Source organism: Aplidium turbinatum, chromosome 13, assembly GCF_918807975.1.
Source record: "Aplidium turbinatum chromosome 13, kaAplTurb1.1, whole genome shotgun sequence".
Classification (NCBI taxonomy): domain Eukaryota; kingdom Metazoa; phylum Chordata; class Ascidiacea; order Aplousobranchia; family Polyclinidae; genus Aplidium; species Aplidium turbinatum.
The window spans coordinates 13,957,840-13,976,758 of NC_137484.1; the positions used below are offsets into that span (position 1 = coordinate 13,957,840).

Genomic DNA, 18,919 nt, shown 5'->3' on the forward strand with positions numbered 1-18,919 from the left:
TCTATTGGCGTCCAGCTCAGTTGCTCATGGACAAACGTGGCGAGGCCGTGTTTCCTGCTGATGGTTGCGCCTGCGAGTATGAAGTTGGGTAATACCAACTTATCCACAGATATGCAGTGGGTCTCCTGGAGGAGAATAACGAGGGCCTGATGTTTTGTGGCCAGATACTCGATGATGCTGAGCTTGCTGGCCGTAATGCCCTCGGTGTTCAGCTGCAGTACGGTGGGTCGTCGGTACTTTTCGACAGAGGAGCTGCCGCGCCCTGAGAAGGGCGTTTCCCTATCCACCCTGGGCTGAACCTGGGCCTGGTTTGCTCGAGTGTGACAAGCTTCGCTTCGCATATCTTTTTTCTTAAAGATAGAGTACTGACGGGAGGGACCACGAGAAGGTGCTTGTTCTTCCCCCCCAAAATATTCTAGATGTCGCATCAATATGCGTAGCTCCGCGGCAGGCTGCATTATTGTCTTAGAATAGGTGAACTATTTTATTGTGTAATTCTGTTGTGGTGTTTCGACGATTACTGTCCTATAGTAACCTGGTGAGTTGCAGACATTGAACCCTGGTGAGTTGCAGACATTGAGAGTTTCAACAGAAATTCAAATTTGATTTTATTTGTTTATTAAATTCTCACTGAAGTCGCATATTCCTTTTGAATGAATGTTTGTTAACTGAACAAACGTTGTTCTGCCTAAACAATGGTCCGATATAATTAATGTAGGCTACTATTAATGATTCTGCGCTAAGAACAACGTTGCAGAGAAGACACTGTGGCTTCTCAACACCATTGGTCAATAAAGAAGTAAAGCCAAGGTTAATGTACTCTTCAACGTATTTTCGTTTTTTCTCCATGGAACGATGCTCCCTTTAACTATTTTTTAGCAATCTCGAGTATTGACTGATCTCTGTTGTCTAATAGTTTCAATTTACACTTTTAAAGTCACGCTTATTACATCACAGTGGACGCATACTGATGCAATAATGTTGTGCTACAAGCAATCCGAATGAAATGGCTAGCGGACCGGTACCTCGTCCTACTTACATTCACTTTTGTTGTTGCAACAACAGCTTCGCGACCCCCTATAAAATGCTCTGCGACCCCCTTGGGGGTCGCGACCCCCAGGTTGGGAACCACTGGCCTAAGGTAACTTCATTGTCTCAAAGCTTTTTGTTTGACACTCATCAAGATATATGACCTCTATGACGTTACATTTTCTAAACTTTGGGTTGACTTCAGAGCATAAAAGTTAGTGACTTACCGGAATAAGATCGTTTTTTGAATCAACCAAGGAGAAAATTGATAAATAATAAAACTGTAATAATCTCGCAAAAAAAGCAATCAACCTGTGTCTCTAAAACAAAGTTTGCCTAATTTTAAACGAAACTGCATTAAAAAAGCGAGTTTTGCCAATACCAAACATTCAAATATCTCAGTCTGGAATTAGCAACAAGAAAACATAGAGACTTAGCTTTATTTCCGAAAAATGCCGAAGAAAACATGATCTTATCCTTTTGCTATGCCACCGGACAGCACTATTTTACAGAAATATTCATACCCACAATTTTGTTGAAAATGCTCTCAGAATGCACCAAACTGAAAGTAATTTTTCAAAATTTTCTGGAGGTGGCCCCCCAGACCCCCCGCCGCTAAGTGTCGCCTTCGGCGAACACGCCATCGGGCTTCGCCCGCTGGCTGTCAACACTCCCCCTTTCAAAATTTTTGACTATGCTACTGTCTTGCACTGTCAATATTTTGCCCCCCAATGTTGAAGGTCTGGCGGCGCCACTGCGTCAATCCTCCACGCAACTTAATTGAGCGCATAAGAGCTTGCTCGATCGCAAGATCTTTCCAAATTCCGGTGAAGCTTTTTGTTGTCCTCTTTACTGTGTGCTGCTCGGTTAGGAGTTGATCGTAGGCCTACAACCATAGATGAAAAGAGAATTCTGCAATTATCAGCAATATCTGGAATCATGATGTTGAATGTAATAGTATAGTAGCCTAAGTATGCTTCAAATACAAAGATAGTTTCACATCTTTTTTGTATCTAAGTATAATTAGTATGAACGACATACTTCAGAGACTAGACGAAAAACTTAAGAATGAAGGTTTTTTTTTCACTTTTGCATAACGTCGATGTTGGTACCGAAGAGGAGTGCTCTTACAATGAAGATGAAACGGGACAAGACGAGGAAGAAAGCAACATCTTTGACGTTTTTGATGATGATGATAGCTTCAATTTTTGTTTCGCTTACTTTGTTTAATTCTTGTTAACGAATGTAGAAGAATAAGTTCAACAGTGACGAATAATTTCAAATTTGCCTGGAATTCATAGATTTATCCTTTTGCTTGATCGGTAATAACTCTTTTTCTGTACATTTTCAGGGTTCTTGTTAATAGAAAAAGTTATTCCCCTTGAAAAAAGCTAAAAAATGATGTATAATATGTCCTATTTTGAAAAACTTGAAATTTTCATAAAGGGATTGTGACGTCATTTGGAAAAAGGGCCCAAAAAGGGGTTTCCCATCATCCGATTGATGGGGATTTTTTCTGAGCCATTTGCATAGTATGGGGAAGGTCTGAGAAAAGTATCAGCTTGATAAAAAAAAATTCCCACAAAAAACCTCCCACGACTGTACTATAAGAAAACCAGTTACCAAGCAAGCAGCGTAATTTAACCGTTTAAGCCAGGGGTTCCCAACCTTTTTACGATCTCGTACCACTTGGACGCTCTGTACTGCCAAGCGTACCACTTCTTGCAGAACAACTAACTTGATCGAATCATATTTTATATAGAAGAACAATATTGGCTTACTAAAATAACACTAAAGCACCACAACTAATTTTAATCAGATTTTTGTTTAGGCCTACTGTCCACCAATTGGTCGATGTGTGGTGTAAATTTGCTAACAGCGCATCGAAAGTCATTTCTGGGCGCACTTAATCGGTTTCAATTTTTTTGACTTGATGTTCATCATGACTGAAAATCCCTGCTCACCTTCCCACGTGGAAGGGAAATCAATAGCTGTAAAATAGCATGGGAAGCTTTGCGTTGAATATGAAGAGGCCATACTGAGCCAGAAGTTTGTTGGTTAACATTCCTTGAATCCATGTAACTGTTTATTGAACACTTTATTCCGATCTATTTTTAGCTTGAATAACTAGCATTGTTCAACGCTATTTGTAGCTTAAGCTATAGAACAGTAGAGGATATCTATCAAAAGCAATCATTTGAGATAATTAATGCCCATTGCCCACTGTCCCACAGCGTTGTAGGCCTACGACTTTTCAGAGCAACTGTGCTACTTGTTGACAATTGACATGACCTGTATTCTGAAGATCGTAATGATACGAAACAACAGGGAATAGTTACGTAACAATAAAAATAAGCGTCTGGATTTTTTTTGTAAACAAAACCAGATAAACAAAATATAAAGTTGTGAATCCAGGTTTTTGTGAAAAAAACGGAAACTACGGTACCCGTGTAGCCTACCACCAGAAAAACCTTCTCGTACCACTAGTGGTACGCGTACCACAGGTTGGGAACCCCTGGTTTAAGTTAAGACTGCCTGGATTCATAATATTTTTTAAAGTCCCGGCTATTAAAAGGCTATAAAAAACTTAAATGGTTGTCTGGGCTACTGCTTGAACGTGCAGTTGGATGGCGCAGCGAATAAGGCGCTCGCTTTGCAATCCTGGTTCCACTCCCGGCTTAAGTTGAAAAAAACACTGCTCACCTCCACAATTGTGGGTAAACGTAGTTGCTGAAGGAAAGAAACTGGCCACCCCACTATCGTTAGTAGGCTACTGAAGGCTTTATTAGTACAGCGAGAACTTTAGCCTATCTTCTGATTCTCCGAAGCTTGAATTCAAGTATGGGCTCACCTACTGCCAACATCGAAGGGTCATACGCTACGGCTACAATAAGACCGAGTTTCAACCATGCAACTAAAATTGAGCGCTGGCCGGGCAACCTATCCAATATAACCTATTTACAATAAGTCCAGTCTTTACATTAGCCTAAGCTTGTTGATCGGCCGCCGAATTGAATTGACTGAAAAACGGATTAAAAAAACTTTTATCATCTTCATGTGCCATCTTCGAGCCGAAGATTGACTATCGCTTTCACACATCACGTTCCTCAGCTATTTTTTCTTCGCTGACTATGAAAGCAATGAAATGTGAACGTCATGAAGTGCTTAGGCTATTGGTCTATTTTCTATAGCATATTTTCAAAATTATAAGTGAAAAACTGGGCACGATGTCAATTTGTTACATTTAGACCTAGCCTATGTTTCTGTCATTGTCTCAGCAGACTGACATAATAGCCTAGATTTTTTTCTTCAAGAAGGGATTGTCTACAAAAAAATTCAGCCTACATAACCTTGTTAGGTTACTTCGATTGAACATAGCCTAGTGTATTCGTTAATACGGTAATCAATACAAGAGTCTTGTGCCACCAGATTCGAAATACGCATTAGGCTAATATAACTTTACTCTTGCATAAAAATAATTTGTCGTTTTATTTCGTATGTATTAGGGATTAACAAGCTTGCTTTTGTATAACTTAAGAACTTACAAATCAAACATCCACTGGTTCCAAATATTTTAATTTATCTTCCTTTGACTACGGGTATTTCTTCCGTATAATTTAGGATATTTTACTTTTCCGCATGAAAACGGAAAGCGGAATCTCGGATGTCCAGTCCAATGAATTTTCAGTTTCGAGTGATCGCATTAGACGCATTGTCCAACAGTCCAAGTCCAAGCCCACTTAAACTTAAACTGCAAACTGGTGTGGTAGACTTATACGCCAGGACCAGCACATCCCGGAACTAAACTGCCAATAAAAACGAAAGTTTCCTGTGTTCCAGAATGATACTGCTTCCACTCCAGCTTGGTAAGATCTGTTGGTACTGAGAGACTTTTTTATTGCAATAAAAAACAACTCAGACAAATGAAGCTGTCTATCAAACCTTTTCAAAGCAAGTTACAAAAAAATATGTAATATTTATTGAGGAGTTGAGTGTAGTGCTAGCAACACTCCCACAAAACATGCAATCATGCATTGTTTCAGAAAGATAGCATTTTATATTTCAATTAAAATTACTGCTCAATCTATTCTTTTGCGTGCTCTTCATATCTTGAATAAACCCTGCGTGCTGATTACCGCGTCAAACTGTGCTGATCCACATATCTCGTAATTAACTGTACCAATAATGACATTTCAGAGACCCATGTGTCCTCGAGTCAGGCTGCTGCTCTTGATTCAGACGCAGAAAATGCGTTCTACCTATGCGATTCTCTTAATCGGTCACTAACTCGCAACTTCAATAACTGCGAATACCACAACATCAACTCTCCTACTTTTGAGACAATTCGTAGTGCATCATTATTCGTTATTCATGTAAATATCAGGTCATTACAAAAAAATTTTGACTCTTTGTACGATTTTCTTGCTAACTTCGACAAACTTCCTGATGTTATTTGCATAACTGAAACTCGTATTAAAGTCACTCCTCTGTCAAATATTACGCTACCTGGGTACGAGTATAAATACGTTAACTCCATTACTTCTGCAGGTGGAGTTTTGATTTACGCACTAGACAAATATAATATCACACCCTTGAAACCTTTTGAAGTGCCTTGTGTTGACTGTGAAAGCTTATTTGTTAATATAAGTAACACCACAACAAGCGCTAACATGAAAATTGGCGTAGTATACCGTCACCCAAACACCAATATCCAACGTTTTGTTGATGCGCTGGACAGTGTGCTAAGTAACTTAAACAAAATGAATCAAACCTACTATTATATATATTAGGTGATTTCAATATCAATATTTTAAATGACGTTCTCCCTTCACCTGTCACAAATTATCTAAATATGCTAAACAGCAATGGTACTTGCCCTATAATTACTCAGCCAACAAGAGTTACTGATAAATCGTCAACACTAATTGATCACATTTTATCGAACGATGTTTCTCATTCCGTATTACCTGGAATAATTAAGTCTGACATCTCTGATCACTACCCTACTTTTTGTATAATTTCCCATGTTGACAACTCGCATCAACACAAACCTCGTTTCTACAGAGACGAGCGTAACCTTGATTCGGCTTCCTTCATTGAGGACTTGAACTCCCAACTAGGCACGTTTCTGTTGGGTATTAAATCATTACAACCTCAGGAACTGGATTATAAATATAGCGAACTATTACAGATTTTAAAAAACGCAATTGACAAATACGCTCCACTGAAAAAAATGTCAAGGAAAATGTGCAAGTTAAAAAGGAAGCCGTGGATTACCAGTGGGTTGTTTACTTCAATTAAAAATAAGCAAAAAATGTACCAATCGCACTACCTGAAAGGGAATCAAACAGACAGGCTAGAGTACAAAAAATACGCAAATAAGCTCACTAAATTGAAATACATTTCCAAGCAAAATTATATACATTCGGAAATTGAACTGAACAAATCTTCCCCACGTAAAGTATGGGAAGGCATTAACTCACTGCTGCCAAATAAACAAAAATCAAAGCAAACAATCAATTCCATTAATATTGATGGAGTGTCATCAAACAAACCCATCGAAATGGCGAACCAATTCAATAAATTCTTCTGCAACGTTGGAAAAGAGATCTCTGACAGCGTTCCGCTTGCCAACGATAACAACTTCACATCCTACCTTACAAACCACGTTCCTTCTTCTATTTTTCTTGAACCAACGACTGGCGATGAGGTACTCAAAGAAATCCGAGCTCTAAAACCCAACAAAGCAACTGGCTACGATGACATTTCAGCATATTTCATACAGATCGCCTCCGTGATTATTGCCCTGCCCTTCTCAAATCTTATTAACTATTCCTTTCAGTTCGGTATTTTCCCTGATACATTTAAACTTGCCAAAGTTGTACCCGTCTTCAAATCTGGAGACAAACTTGAGGTAAATAATTATAGACCTATCTCCCTTTTATCGTCTTTCGAAAAAATTTTGGAAAAGCTCATATATAAAAGGGTCTCTTCCTTTCTAGACAAACATTCTGTCCTTGCTCCTACGCAATTTGGATTTCGGTCTGGCTCCTCTACTTCATATGCCGCTATTGATATTATTAGTGCCACCTATGAACACGTAAAAAGCAACCTGTACACAGGTTTGGTTCTCTTGGATCTCAAAAAAGCCTTTGACACAGTATACCATCCCATTCTACTATACAAACTCAACCACTATGGAATCCGAGGTACAGCAAACGAATTATTCTCCTCCTACCTAAAAGACAGAATGCAGTATGTCGCGATTAATGAACAGGAATCTGAACAGAGATGCATAACACACGGTGTACCTCAGGGTTCAACGCTGGGTCCATTACTGTTTTTATTGTACGTAAACGACTTACCAAACTGCACGTCTTCTGTTCCAAGACTTTTCGCAGACGATACCTGCCTGGTAATTAACGCTCCTAATCTAACCTACTTAGAAAAGGAAATATCGTCTGAATTACTTAACATCAAGAACTGGATTAATGCCAATAAATTAGTTATCAATCCTTCCAAATCAAATGTCATTGTAATCCCTCCTAAAAAATGCAGCTACCCAGAAGATATCAATGTACTTTATAATTGTGTTCAGATCGAACAAGTTAAGTTTGCCAAATACCTTGGCATTATTTTTGACAATGGTCTAAATTTTGAACCTCATATTAATATGCTCCACAAGAAACTTTCTATATCTGTAGGGATATTGTCGAAACTCAAATACATTCTTCCAAACAAAACATTATTACAATTATACTACGCACTGGTACATTCTCATATCGTATATGGGATAACGATTTGGGGTTCATGCTGCAAGACACAAATGAACAAGCTTAGCACCTTACAAAATAAGGCTGTCAGAATAGTAGCAGGTGGCAGGTGGTCTGATCATGTCACACCTTTCTATAAGAAACTTAACATACTCAAGCTTAAAGATTTGTACGAACATGAAATTGCTAAATTCATGTTTAAATTTGATACGGATGTATTGCCTCTGCCTTTCGCACACTACTTTGAAAAAACCAAACTCATGTATAATGCACGACTTACTAGACACTCTTCCAATGATTGTTATTTTGTCCCACGTTACGCCTCATCCCGACTCCAGCGCAGCATTAAATATGCCGGAGTGAAAGTCTGGAACTCCTTACCAACGAGCTTGCGTAAATTGTCATTTTATTCTTTTACAAAACAACACAAATATTCACTCATCGCCAAATATTAGCACGATTAATTTTGTATTACCTTTATGCTACCGATAGACTACTAAATATATTTCTCTATGACCATCTTCTAACACCTTGTCTCAATTTTCGTTATTGAATTATTCTTATCGCAATTTTAGAACTTCTATTAGAATCTGGGGTATCTGCTTGACTCGAAGACCCATGGTCTCTTCGCAGATTCCCGTTGCTGGAAATTCCTTTTTTATTGCTGTATTTATTGTATTATATTTACCTACAACGAAATAAAATCAATCAATCAATCACGACATCAAACTTAAGAAATTGTCAAATAGTAGAATGAAACAAAAAGGTCCTAGCAACAGGTTTTCGGGTTTTTAGGTTATAATCCACAATGGCTTTTTTTACATAAAAACATCGCTTTCCAGCATACTTCATCATTGGAAAAGGACATGTCTTCGGTTATGGGAGGTTACGTACATTCGTACAACCTGCAAGACTCTACATTTTAATCAGTTTTTGGGCATTTTTTGATCTGTTAAGTGTAGAATTTTTTTTCTACTAACGTTATAATACTGTGCGTATGTAACTTGGTGATTTACAGTCTTTTTTGTCGTATTATTACTTTGCTGGGTTGGGGCGTCTGCAATACGCAGTGCAATAGGCTTTTGTGTTTCTAATTTTGTTTTGTAGTCCTTGCTTCGTTTTGCCGTTTTGGCTATTCCAGAGAAATCACTGTTGGACTATTGTTTTCTGATGTAATTGTATTACTGCTATATTAACTGTAAGAATGGAATTGTCATTGTAAGCAATGTTCTTTGGTTTCTTCATATTGCTTTTCAGACAAGGCGAAGTGTATGAAGCGAAATTTAATGCTTCATGAAAGGCTGCAATAGTGAAAACAATTTTAATCATATTGCGCACAGTGAGAGCGACTGGCTTGAACAATTACAGACATGATGCACATCTAACAGGTTAATGAAGTGAGCAGTGTGAAAGAGTTGTTTTGATCATATTTAAACATTGCTTTTCAGATTTGTGTAATGTAATTAAATTTTATTATTTCAGTTTAAGACTTAAGCACAGTGAATTATGGTGGCTTCTGCGCTTTACATTCTTGATTTGAAAGGAAAGGTAACTATCATGATGATTTTGATTATTTTATGAATTTTGTGTCATAATTCAAGAATTAATTTACAACCTAAGTCTTTTTGAATGTACAATGTACATAGGATTTATACTTGTAAGTTCAAATATGAGAAGCTAAATGTTTGAAATATATAGGCTAGTCTATGTGCGTATTTGCGACCATTGTTAAGGAAGGAAGTTTTCTTAGGAAGTTTTCTGAGGAAGGAAGTTTTCTTAGAAAGGCACTAGATCTAAAGGTGGATGGGAAGAGGAAACGCGGTCGTCCAAGAAGAACGTGGAAACAACAAGTGAAGGATGAATTTTAAAAAGTCGGACTGAAGGAGGAAGATGCAAGGAACAGGGTGAAATGGAGAAGAGGGATAAAAACAATTGCTGCGCGGAAACAATCGGCCACCCCCACTAATGGGGAACAAACCGACGATGGATTATGATGATGATGTTGTTCAAGAACCTCTGAAAATTGTATTTGCTAACTTAAAACAATTTTTTTTTATTAAAAAGATATTTTCATACTCTTAAGTATGTAATAATTTGATGGTATTGTTGTGTGTATTAAAATTACAATAGCGCATTTTATGATTGTTGTTTTAATTTTAAAATGCTTTCAAAAACTAATGTTGTGGTGGAATAATTCTGCGCAATCCACCTAATAAAACAATATGTAAAAAATGTGTGGTAAACAATGCAATGACAGCAACAACATGCAGACCCTGATATAATAGCACTTTTCTTTAACATATTTAATTCTATTCTGGTTGAAAGTCAGAATGCCATTTTTAATTATATAAACAACAGAGTTTTTTTAAGAGTAATTTGAAAACCAAAAAAAAGTCACAAATTTTTTTGTGTCAAATTATTTTCAATTGCAAAATATTTACAAATTTGTGAAGTGGACGCAATTACCTCAATGATCACAAATTCGCACATTGATCCTATATCATAGTTGTAAGTTTTTGTAAATTGTTTGGCTTTAATTTTTTAGCTAACAAGTGCACTGAATAGGCTATATATATATTTTGTAGGTTTTAATATCTCGAAACTACAGAGGAGATATTCCAATGAATGCAATAGATGCATTTCCTAAGTTACTGATGGAACAAGAAGATGTAAGTTTGTTGTGTAAATGCAATAGCTATTACCAGGAAGCCACATAATATGGTAAGGTGGACAATGTGACAACTTGTCTATTCTATTCTATCTTGACTTCTATTCTATAGGTTACTGATTAAGAGTACATGTCGTTGTCTTGGTAAGAAAACTGACGTTGTTTCGAATTACAATATGCCCTGCGTCAAAGGGCATAGTATACAAATATGCAAAACTACCAGGGATAACCAATCAAGGCTTTGTCAGTCCGAGGATAAAGATGCAAAACCATCCCAATACTAGACATGAAGAATGGTTTCTTGTCTACATAATCAAAATGATGGACTAATTGGACTGGATTTGGATAAACATTGAATTTCCAGGCAATGTATATTTTTATCCATAATTGGGCTTCTCCTGCACCAGCTTGACTGGGCGTGTAGTTGTTCTCTAATACGTTAAATTGTCTACCCCATTTTTTTGCATATTTGGATTAAGTCTATATCCAATCAAAGTTTTGGGTAAATGTTTTGTTAACTTTGTTTACTGCATACCTAAGTGTAAACAGCAACAGTAATTTGTTAAAATTAAACTTAATACTGTACCGAACATGCCATTCAAAACCGGGACAATACAACCAATAGAGCTCGACCGATATCACTTTTTCAGGCCGATACCGATATTTATGAAATTTTTAGGCCGATACCGATATATATCGGCCGATATATATCAACTACGAAATATTTGTTACCAACAAAGTTATTAAGCAATAAACTAGTCCAAGAAAGTTTATGCATTGGTTGCTGTAATGGAAAAATCATTCTTAACAGTAATCCCCAAAAAATGCCAAACAAAAAAGAAACAATCAAATGCAATATTGTTTTGTTTTCAATTCAAGAGTAGTAGAGGGCTTTTTAAAATTTCAGCGAAGTCACTCTGAAAGGCTTTCATCGGACCAGCGACGTGCGCTTGAAGAGTCAAAGCGCCGTGTAGCTGCTTAATACGCCACATAACTGATTAACTTCCACCGAACGAGGTCGTGTGGCTTCTTGCGTCACAATGCTCTGGGCACGATTCGGAAAGCTTCTGCAATGACGCTACTATTTTCTTTTGTGCAAAGTTTCACTAGGCTTTTTTTTGGGGGGGTTATTTTTGCAACACCTACCATGACGCTACTATTTTTTTCTGTGCAAAGTTTCACTAGGTTTTTTCTTTGGGTTTATTTTTGCATGTCATGTGAGCGAAAGGTAATTTTCCCTGGGCTTTTTCTTTCTTACTATAATACCAAAACTTGACAAATTTTGCTGCATCTTGTTGTGATAGCCTACTTGTATAATGTAATTTTGTAACGAATCTTGCCTTATCAATATCACTCGGAGATCAAAGCCAGACATTGTGACGTAAGACTTGAAATAAGTTGCGCGTGTTTAGTGTAGAACAACACCAGTACTCCCATCGATTCTTAGCGAAAAATTCACTTTTGTTACACTGATTCAATGTCATCAATCGTTGAAGCAACGTAAAACTCAAACGTTTTTCTGCTTGAATGGAAGCTAAGGGATACAGTATTAACATTTTCTAGATGCGAGTGCTAGAATGGGTGGGAAATTATATTCTCGCAACAATTGTTCGTGCTATGCAAGCACGTTTGAGCAACTTGCGTTTCTTCTAAAGGCATGTATGGCTGGTTTTGAGTGTGCTTTTGCTGGCCGGTGTTTATCGGCGAAAAATAGCCGATACGATATATCGGCTACACCTGATATCGGCCGATACTTATTGGCTAACCGATATATTGGTCGAGCTCTAACAATCAATACATCTTTCTAGTTCGTCTCAAAGGGTTAACCTTCCATTTTATTACAGGAAGGGACAATGAATCCAGTTCTGCAACATGGGGACATGTCATTCGTGTTTGTAAAGTTCAACAATCTCTACATGGTTGCAACTACTAACAAAAATTCCAATGTGATGATGATTACTTCCTTTATGCACAAGCTCTGCCAAGTAAGTTATACTTGTCATGTTACTGCATTTTGTATGAAAACAAACGTATAAAAATTGTTTTGTTTAACAAAGCATGTTCTATAAGGATGGGTCTGCTACTATTCGGTGAGTCCGATTCGGTGAGTTCCTAACCTCTAACCCCTAACCCTAAAACGGCAATGATAATTAGGCTACGGTACCCAATAATTAAAAAAAAAAATAGAAAAAATCCCCTGTTAAGGGATCGGACTCACCGAAACGGGCCATTCCGTATAAGGATAGTAACATTTTTGTTAGTTTGACTTTGTAGTAAATCCCCATGAATATGATCAATTACGGAAGTTTCGTTGTCTTTCACAAAGTTTCTATTGTTAAGTTGTGGGATTTTCTGCTTGATTTTAACAGTCTGGATTTTTTTTACAGAAAGTCATAAATATATACTTGTTTGTTTACTTTTAGATTTTTGCACATTACTTTAAAGAATTGGAAGAGGAAAGCATTAAGGACAACTTTGTCATTGTGTATGAACTCTTTGATGAAGTTATGGATTTTGGATACCCTCAATTCAGCGACCCAAAAATTCTACAAGAGTACATTACGTTTAAATTTGGCACTAAAATATCTTTTGTCTTGCTAACATTAATTATACAATGTTTGGAAGATCGAATCAGAGCTTAAAACTTAAAACATGACATTCTTAAAACATGTCCGAGTTTAAAACATGACTTTTTGTTATTCTTTATCAGTAAGCCTGCAACAGAATAACAGGTAATATAAGTTCTGACCTCCAATCAGCTTAAGAGTGAACACTCAATACAGCAACAGCAGCTAGAGAGAGACGTTATATTGGGTCAATAGAGAGCACAAGATATTAACGTTTCATAGCAAGCAATACAAACTTTTGGCCTTTTATTTTTGTGCTAGATATCTGAACACCATCTGTTTCAGTTTTTATAAACCTAATTGTATTTAAGGCGACAGTCCTAGTGCTAGCAATACTTTTTGGTAGTGCGGATAAATAAGTCCAAATCAAACAAGATGTTGTTACAACCCCAACAAGTTACATATTTTTGAAAAGGTCTTGAAATACTTTATAAGATAGAAACAAAAATTTCATGAAATAATAACAAACAAGCTGATTAGCCTACCTTGAAGTCAAACAAAAAAAAGTTATAGCAAAAATATTTGAAACCTAAAAACATATGTATATGAGGTGTAACTGAAACTTTTTTACAGCTTTTATTGCCCTATGGACAAAAAAATAATGGGACACTGGGAGGATGTTTTCTTAACTAATCAATTACGAGAAATATTGCGTCATAAAATATGCAACTTTAAACAAGGCTTTTTAATTTGCATTTTGTTTCATTAAAAACGTAATACATTAAATTAAAAAGAAAACTGTTCCACTATTTGAATGCCCATGTTGTTATAAACATTTCCTGAAAATTTGAAGAAGATTGAACAAAAAATGAAGAAGTAGATACACTTTTTGTTCAAAAAAAAAACAACACGTTGAGGAAACGCCAATTAAAGTTATTGCATCTGTATAGCATAGTATACTAACAAAGGGTAAGAAAAACTAATTTTATAGCACAAATGCGTTTGAAATTTAGTAAAATTTTACTTATTCAAAATCTTCATTAAATTTCCTATCTTTTAGACTAAAAAAAATTGTTATCACTAGTATTGTCGCCTTAATTGATAGCACAATTAAATATATTCAATGACTGCTGTTTGTGAAATCTCTTACCAGCTATTTTACTTATCATTGTTATTTTCAGATACATTACACAAGAGAGTCACAAACTGGAGGTGCAAGTGCGGCCTCCTTCCACAGTCACCAACGCCGTGTCATGGAGATCAGAAGGCTTGAAATATCGAAAAAATGAGGTAATGTGCTTGTTGTTTGTGCTACTTATTTGCCTGGGTTTTTCAATGTCAATCAGTTTAACTGCAGATGTTCTTTTCAATTTAAATTCAATATCTACCGTAGCTTGTTGAACCTGCCGAAAACATGACTACTTGAGCAGGTCGAGTTTATTGTACTCAGTTCAATAATTGCATTTTTGCCACCGATACTTTTAAGTTTTATCAGTTTGAAATTGAAATGGATTCAAATTCACAGGTATTTTTGGATGTCATCGAATCAGTCAATCTCTTGGTCAGTGCCAATGGTAATGTGTTGCGTTCGGAAATTGTTGGAAGCGTAAAGATGAGGGTCTTTCTTACTGGAATGCCAGAACTGAGGCTTGGATTGAATGATAAAGTTTTGTTTCAAAACACAGGAAGTGCGTAAGATTTCACGAGAAAATTTACGTCATTAATTTCAGTTGTTTTCATGGTTTCAGAAAATCGAATCACAGATTTAAGCTTTCAAAAAAGTGAAAGAAATATGTAGCAAATAGTTTTTAACATCCTACTATCTTTACAATCTCAGTACTCCAAGCCACCAAGCCCTTTTTTTACGTTGATTCAACATGCTTAATCAATGTAACGGTGGCGGCTATCCCAGCTGGGCTATTGCGTGCGATATATATCAAGTTATATTTTTTAATACACGTTAACCCTCGCTTTAACAGACTTCGATTTAACAGACTTCGGATTCAACGGTCTCGGTTTGACAGCGACGTGGTGTTCTAAACAAATTAACCTACAGAGAGCCTGAGCAAGTGTACAAGCGCCGCGAGTAATGTGAATGTGCGAGGGACGGATCACTAGACCACGTTGCTCGGCTTCGTATGCCTATGGTTCAACAAGACAAACTCTCTACCGAAGCTCTATCACTTTATATCTGATAGGGAAAGATTTCGATTAAGTAAATAGGACGCTTGGTAACTAATCCCCGTGTCCGTCTTCAGGTTTGCCATGAAGTATGTTGCCGAGACAGCCGCTTGCTTTTCAATGGCGCCGAATCGGCAATCTTTCGAATGTCCTTTCATACGTTTTTGTCACTTTGCCACTTGCCGGGGAACTGATGTTGCTGTATTATCATTAGGATTATTAGACCTTGCAATGTATTGTGTAGTGGTCATTTTCACCGATAGACTGGATATTTTCAGGGTCCAAAAGTAAAGCTGTGGAAATGGAAGATGTCAAATTCCATCAGTGCGTACGCTTGTCCCGTTTCGAAAACGATCGAACAATTTCATTCATTCCTCCCGATGGTGAATTTGAGCTCATGTCCTATCGTCTGAACACCCACGTGAGTTGAGCGTCAGCAGTTCTCTCAGCTTTCAAGCCTTTTCTGTAGAAATATTTATATCACTAAGAGCTGATTGCATAGTCTGGACATTGCATGAGCATTGAGCATCTTTTTTTGCTTTATCGATAAATGTCATTACTCCTAAATGTTAGTTTCAAACTTCTTGTGTTTGTCTCTGTTGGCTGTAATGTTATTTCCACGCAAATTAACGCTAATACTGCAATCTTGTGTGATTTTTATGTTTTGACAGGTAAAGCCTCTGATATGGATTGAATCTGTCATAGAAAGGCATTCCCATAGCCGGGTGGAAATTATGGTTAAAGTAAGTCAACAAAAATCAAGGACAGCTGATGTGTCATTTTTGTTTTGTTGTTTGTCCTTAACTTTGTTCGCAAATTTGAATTGTGTAAGTCAAAGTTTTGTTGACGCTTTAACCGATTTGACACCTCGATTTTTGCTAACGTGCTATACAAAATAATTGTGTAATATGCTAGCAAAGTAAGGAGTTCAGAATTTACGTATTCGAGAGTTCGGGAATGGATTGTCGTACTACACATCGTACTTAATGGGATGGTACTTTGTAGAATGCTGGGAATGGAACTGTACTAGCAGGCAGAAAAGCACACATGCAATAGGCCAACACATAAAATCTATCTCTTCTAAACCGTTTGAGCTAATGTTAAAACGTTTGAGCTAATGTAATGTTAACTCTTTCCAATTCCCAGGCATTTATCTAAAACAAAACGGTTTTCCCTGATGCAGGCAAAGAGTCAGTTCAAGCGTAGGTCGACTGCAAACAACGTGGAAATCCAAGTCCCGGTGCCGGCAGACGCTGATTCCCCGAAGTTTAAGACCTCGGTGGGAAGCGTAAAGTGGGTTCCGGAAACAAATAACTTAGTTTGGACGATCAAATCCTTTCCCGTGAGTTCATATGATCAACTATTTTTGTTAAATGTGTACGCAACAACACTCTGATGATCTGTATCTTGGCATGCTATTGAACTACGGCGACGTGTGGAAGATCTCTCTAATTATGTCAAATATTTAAGGATGAAAATTTTCTCTTTAGCTTTGGACTTGAAATTGTTTCATTTAATTAAATGCGCCAATCAATTCAAAACTTGTCCACATTGTCCAAAAATGTAATCATTTTTTGATAAAATTACCAACGTACCGTATTTAATTCTGTTGATTATTTTGGCAGGTCAACTGCTCCCTTTCACACATCACTATACATTGTTTTATTTTAATTACAAAACTGTCTTCTTTAAGTACCGTTGTTTGTTTTTTGCATAATTGGCAAAACTAAATGAAGGGAAGATCGGAATATGTTGAGAACCAGTAGGCTATATTCTTGCCCTTTTGATCATGCTGTTTTCTGAACCTCTTCTTAAAGTACGCCCTTCATTGAAAATGGTGGCTAAGTCACACGACAAATTATCTTCATGAAGGTAACTTCACTTCAAGAAGGGTAAAAGTTCCCTATGCAGAGCAGTGCACAAAGTTTTATAATTTATTGTACTTTTTTTTTCAAAATTATATTAGTTACACAACCGATAACACTTACATTTACTCAGGGAGGCAAGGAGTATTTGATGAGAGCTCATTTTGGTCTTCCCAGTGTGGAGAGTGAAGAGGTAGAAGGCAGACCACCAATCAGTGTAAAATTTGAAATTCCTTACTTCACTACATCTGGGATACAGGTTTGGATGGCGCTTTATCAAGAGTTTTATGTGGCCGAGTGGTTAGCGCGTTGGCTCGCAGTCGAGAGCCTGCATGTTCGACTCCAGCCACCCGCACTTGCTGTTGTTTCTCTGGGCAAGAAACTTTACGATAATTGCCTCTACCCAGTGATCGATTTCGAGTAATGGGTAGTACCAAATTTAAGTCATAAGTAGAGTAGACAACCGGAAGCAGACATTGCCGTCGGCTGCAGCGTGGGTCAGGTGTACGTCGGAAGGCGTACACCGATGCATAGCGCCCAAGTCCGCTTTCCCGCAATGCAGGATAAAGATAAATTAAACAAACAAACAAATATAACTTACGATGAGTCGGCGGTCTGCAAACTGAATTACTTTACGTTTGTATTTCTGTTTATAACTCATATTCTCTTCAGTAAGCAGTAATCTTTATCTTTACTTCCCTTGTAGTTGCTGCTGTGGGTGCTTATCCCAGCACTTACAAGATAGATTTTCTAATAATATCGCAACTGTTTTGACGAATTTCTTTGGTTTTATTCAGTATACAATATATACATTACAACCAACAACGCTTAGTTTGAGCCATTTTTCTTTGAACTATAATGCAATAAAACTATCTGTCAATAAAAACAAAATCCGAATATTCATGTTCGTTCATTATTCTGTAGTCTACCCAGCAAATTTCAAACCTGTTAATTCTCTTTCAGGTACGTTATTTGAAGATCATCGAAAAAAGTGGATATCAGGCTCTCCCGTGGGTACGCTACATCACTCAAAATGGGGGTACGTTGCTTGTTTTCTTTTCTTGTCGCTACTGCATCGCTGTCTATAAAGAAATCCTAGCCGTTTATCAAAAATTAGTTCTGAGACTTCATATTTTCTCTGTTTCTTCAGATTATCAACTGCGGACTAACTAAAATGAATGCCATCACAATGGATTGTGGAGGAGCTGAGCTCTTCCGTAGCTAGACACTGGCTCCAACTAGCTTGCATTGTGACTTAGATTATGTGCTTTCTGGCAATTTGTCGTCATGATGGGCTTGGTCTTTTAATCAATTACAGAATGTCTATGTGCATTAGCCTGTTTTATCTTGTGTATTTACATCTATAACTGTATATGATTGTGCGATAATGCCACCATACATACTTTACCATATCCATGTCTCGCTTGTATTGAACTTAATGAAAGCTGTCAAGTCACCTTTGTGGAGCGTTACCATAGGATGCGAATAGATTGTGCGACCGGCGTTTAGCGGAAAGTGATGTAAAAGCCACGACATTACCTGATAAAAGGCTATTTTTATGACTAGGCCTAGTAGGCCACCATTCTAATATTTCACAAGAGAGACGTCCGCCCAGAGTCGCCCGTAAAGTTTTCAAAACACGACTATTTCTGCTGTCGTAGCATATGAGCTATCCTAAGCAGCCACAGTGGCTTTGAAGCTAAATTTGAATTACTATAGTAAAGATTTGAATTTGCAAACCGCTACCTGTGGCCCGTAGAGCCATATTAGGTAGATCGGATGTGGCACTTTAGGCCTACCGTACTAAAAAAAAACTTAGTCATCTCTGTTATGCAA

General features: G+C 37.3%; 2 protein-coding genes across 2 annotated transcripts; both read left to right on the top strand.

Moving 5' to 3' along the window:
* Positions 1 to 5,881: 5,881 nt before the first annotated feature.
* On the top strand, positions 5,882 to 8,728 carry LOC145781668 (uncharacterized). Its single transcript, XM_082593342.1, has 2 exons — positions 5,882 to 7,444; positions 8,645 to 8,728. Exons 1-2 carry the CDS (start codon positions 5,882 to 5,884, stop codon positions 8,726 to 8,728), a joined length of 1,647 nt encoding a protein of 548 aa, XP_082449468.1.
* A 520-nt stretch (positions 8,729 to 9,248) lies between these two features.
* On the top strand, positions 9,249 to 18,497 carry LOC145781826 (AP-1 complex subunit mu-1-like). Its single transcript, XM_082593505.1, has 12 exons — positions 9,249 to 9,350; positions 10,388 to 10,471; positions 12,315 to 12,455; positions 12,894 to 13,024; positions 14,219 to 14,327; positions 14,563 to 14,725; positions 15,497 to 15,639; positions 15,890 to 15,961; positions 16,402 to 16,560; positions 17,217 to 17,342; positions 18,047 to 18,122; positions 18,234 to 18,497. The coding sequence occupies exons 1-12, from the start codon at positions 9,309 to 9,311 to the stop codon at positions 18,254 to 18,256; spliced, it is 1,269 nt and encodes a 422-aa protein (XP_082449631.1). The 5' UTR covers positions 9,249 to 9,308; the 3' UTR covers positions 18,257 to 18,497.
* Positions 18,498 to 18,919: the final 422 nt, after the last annotated feature.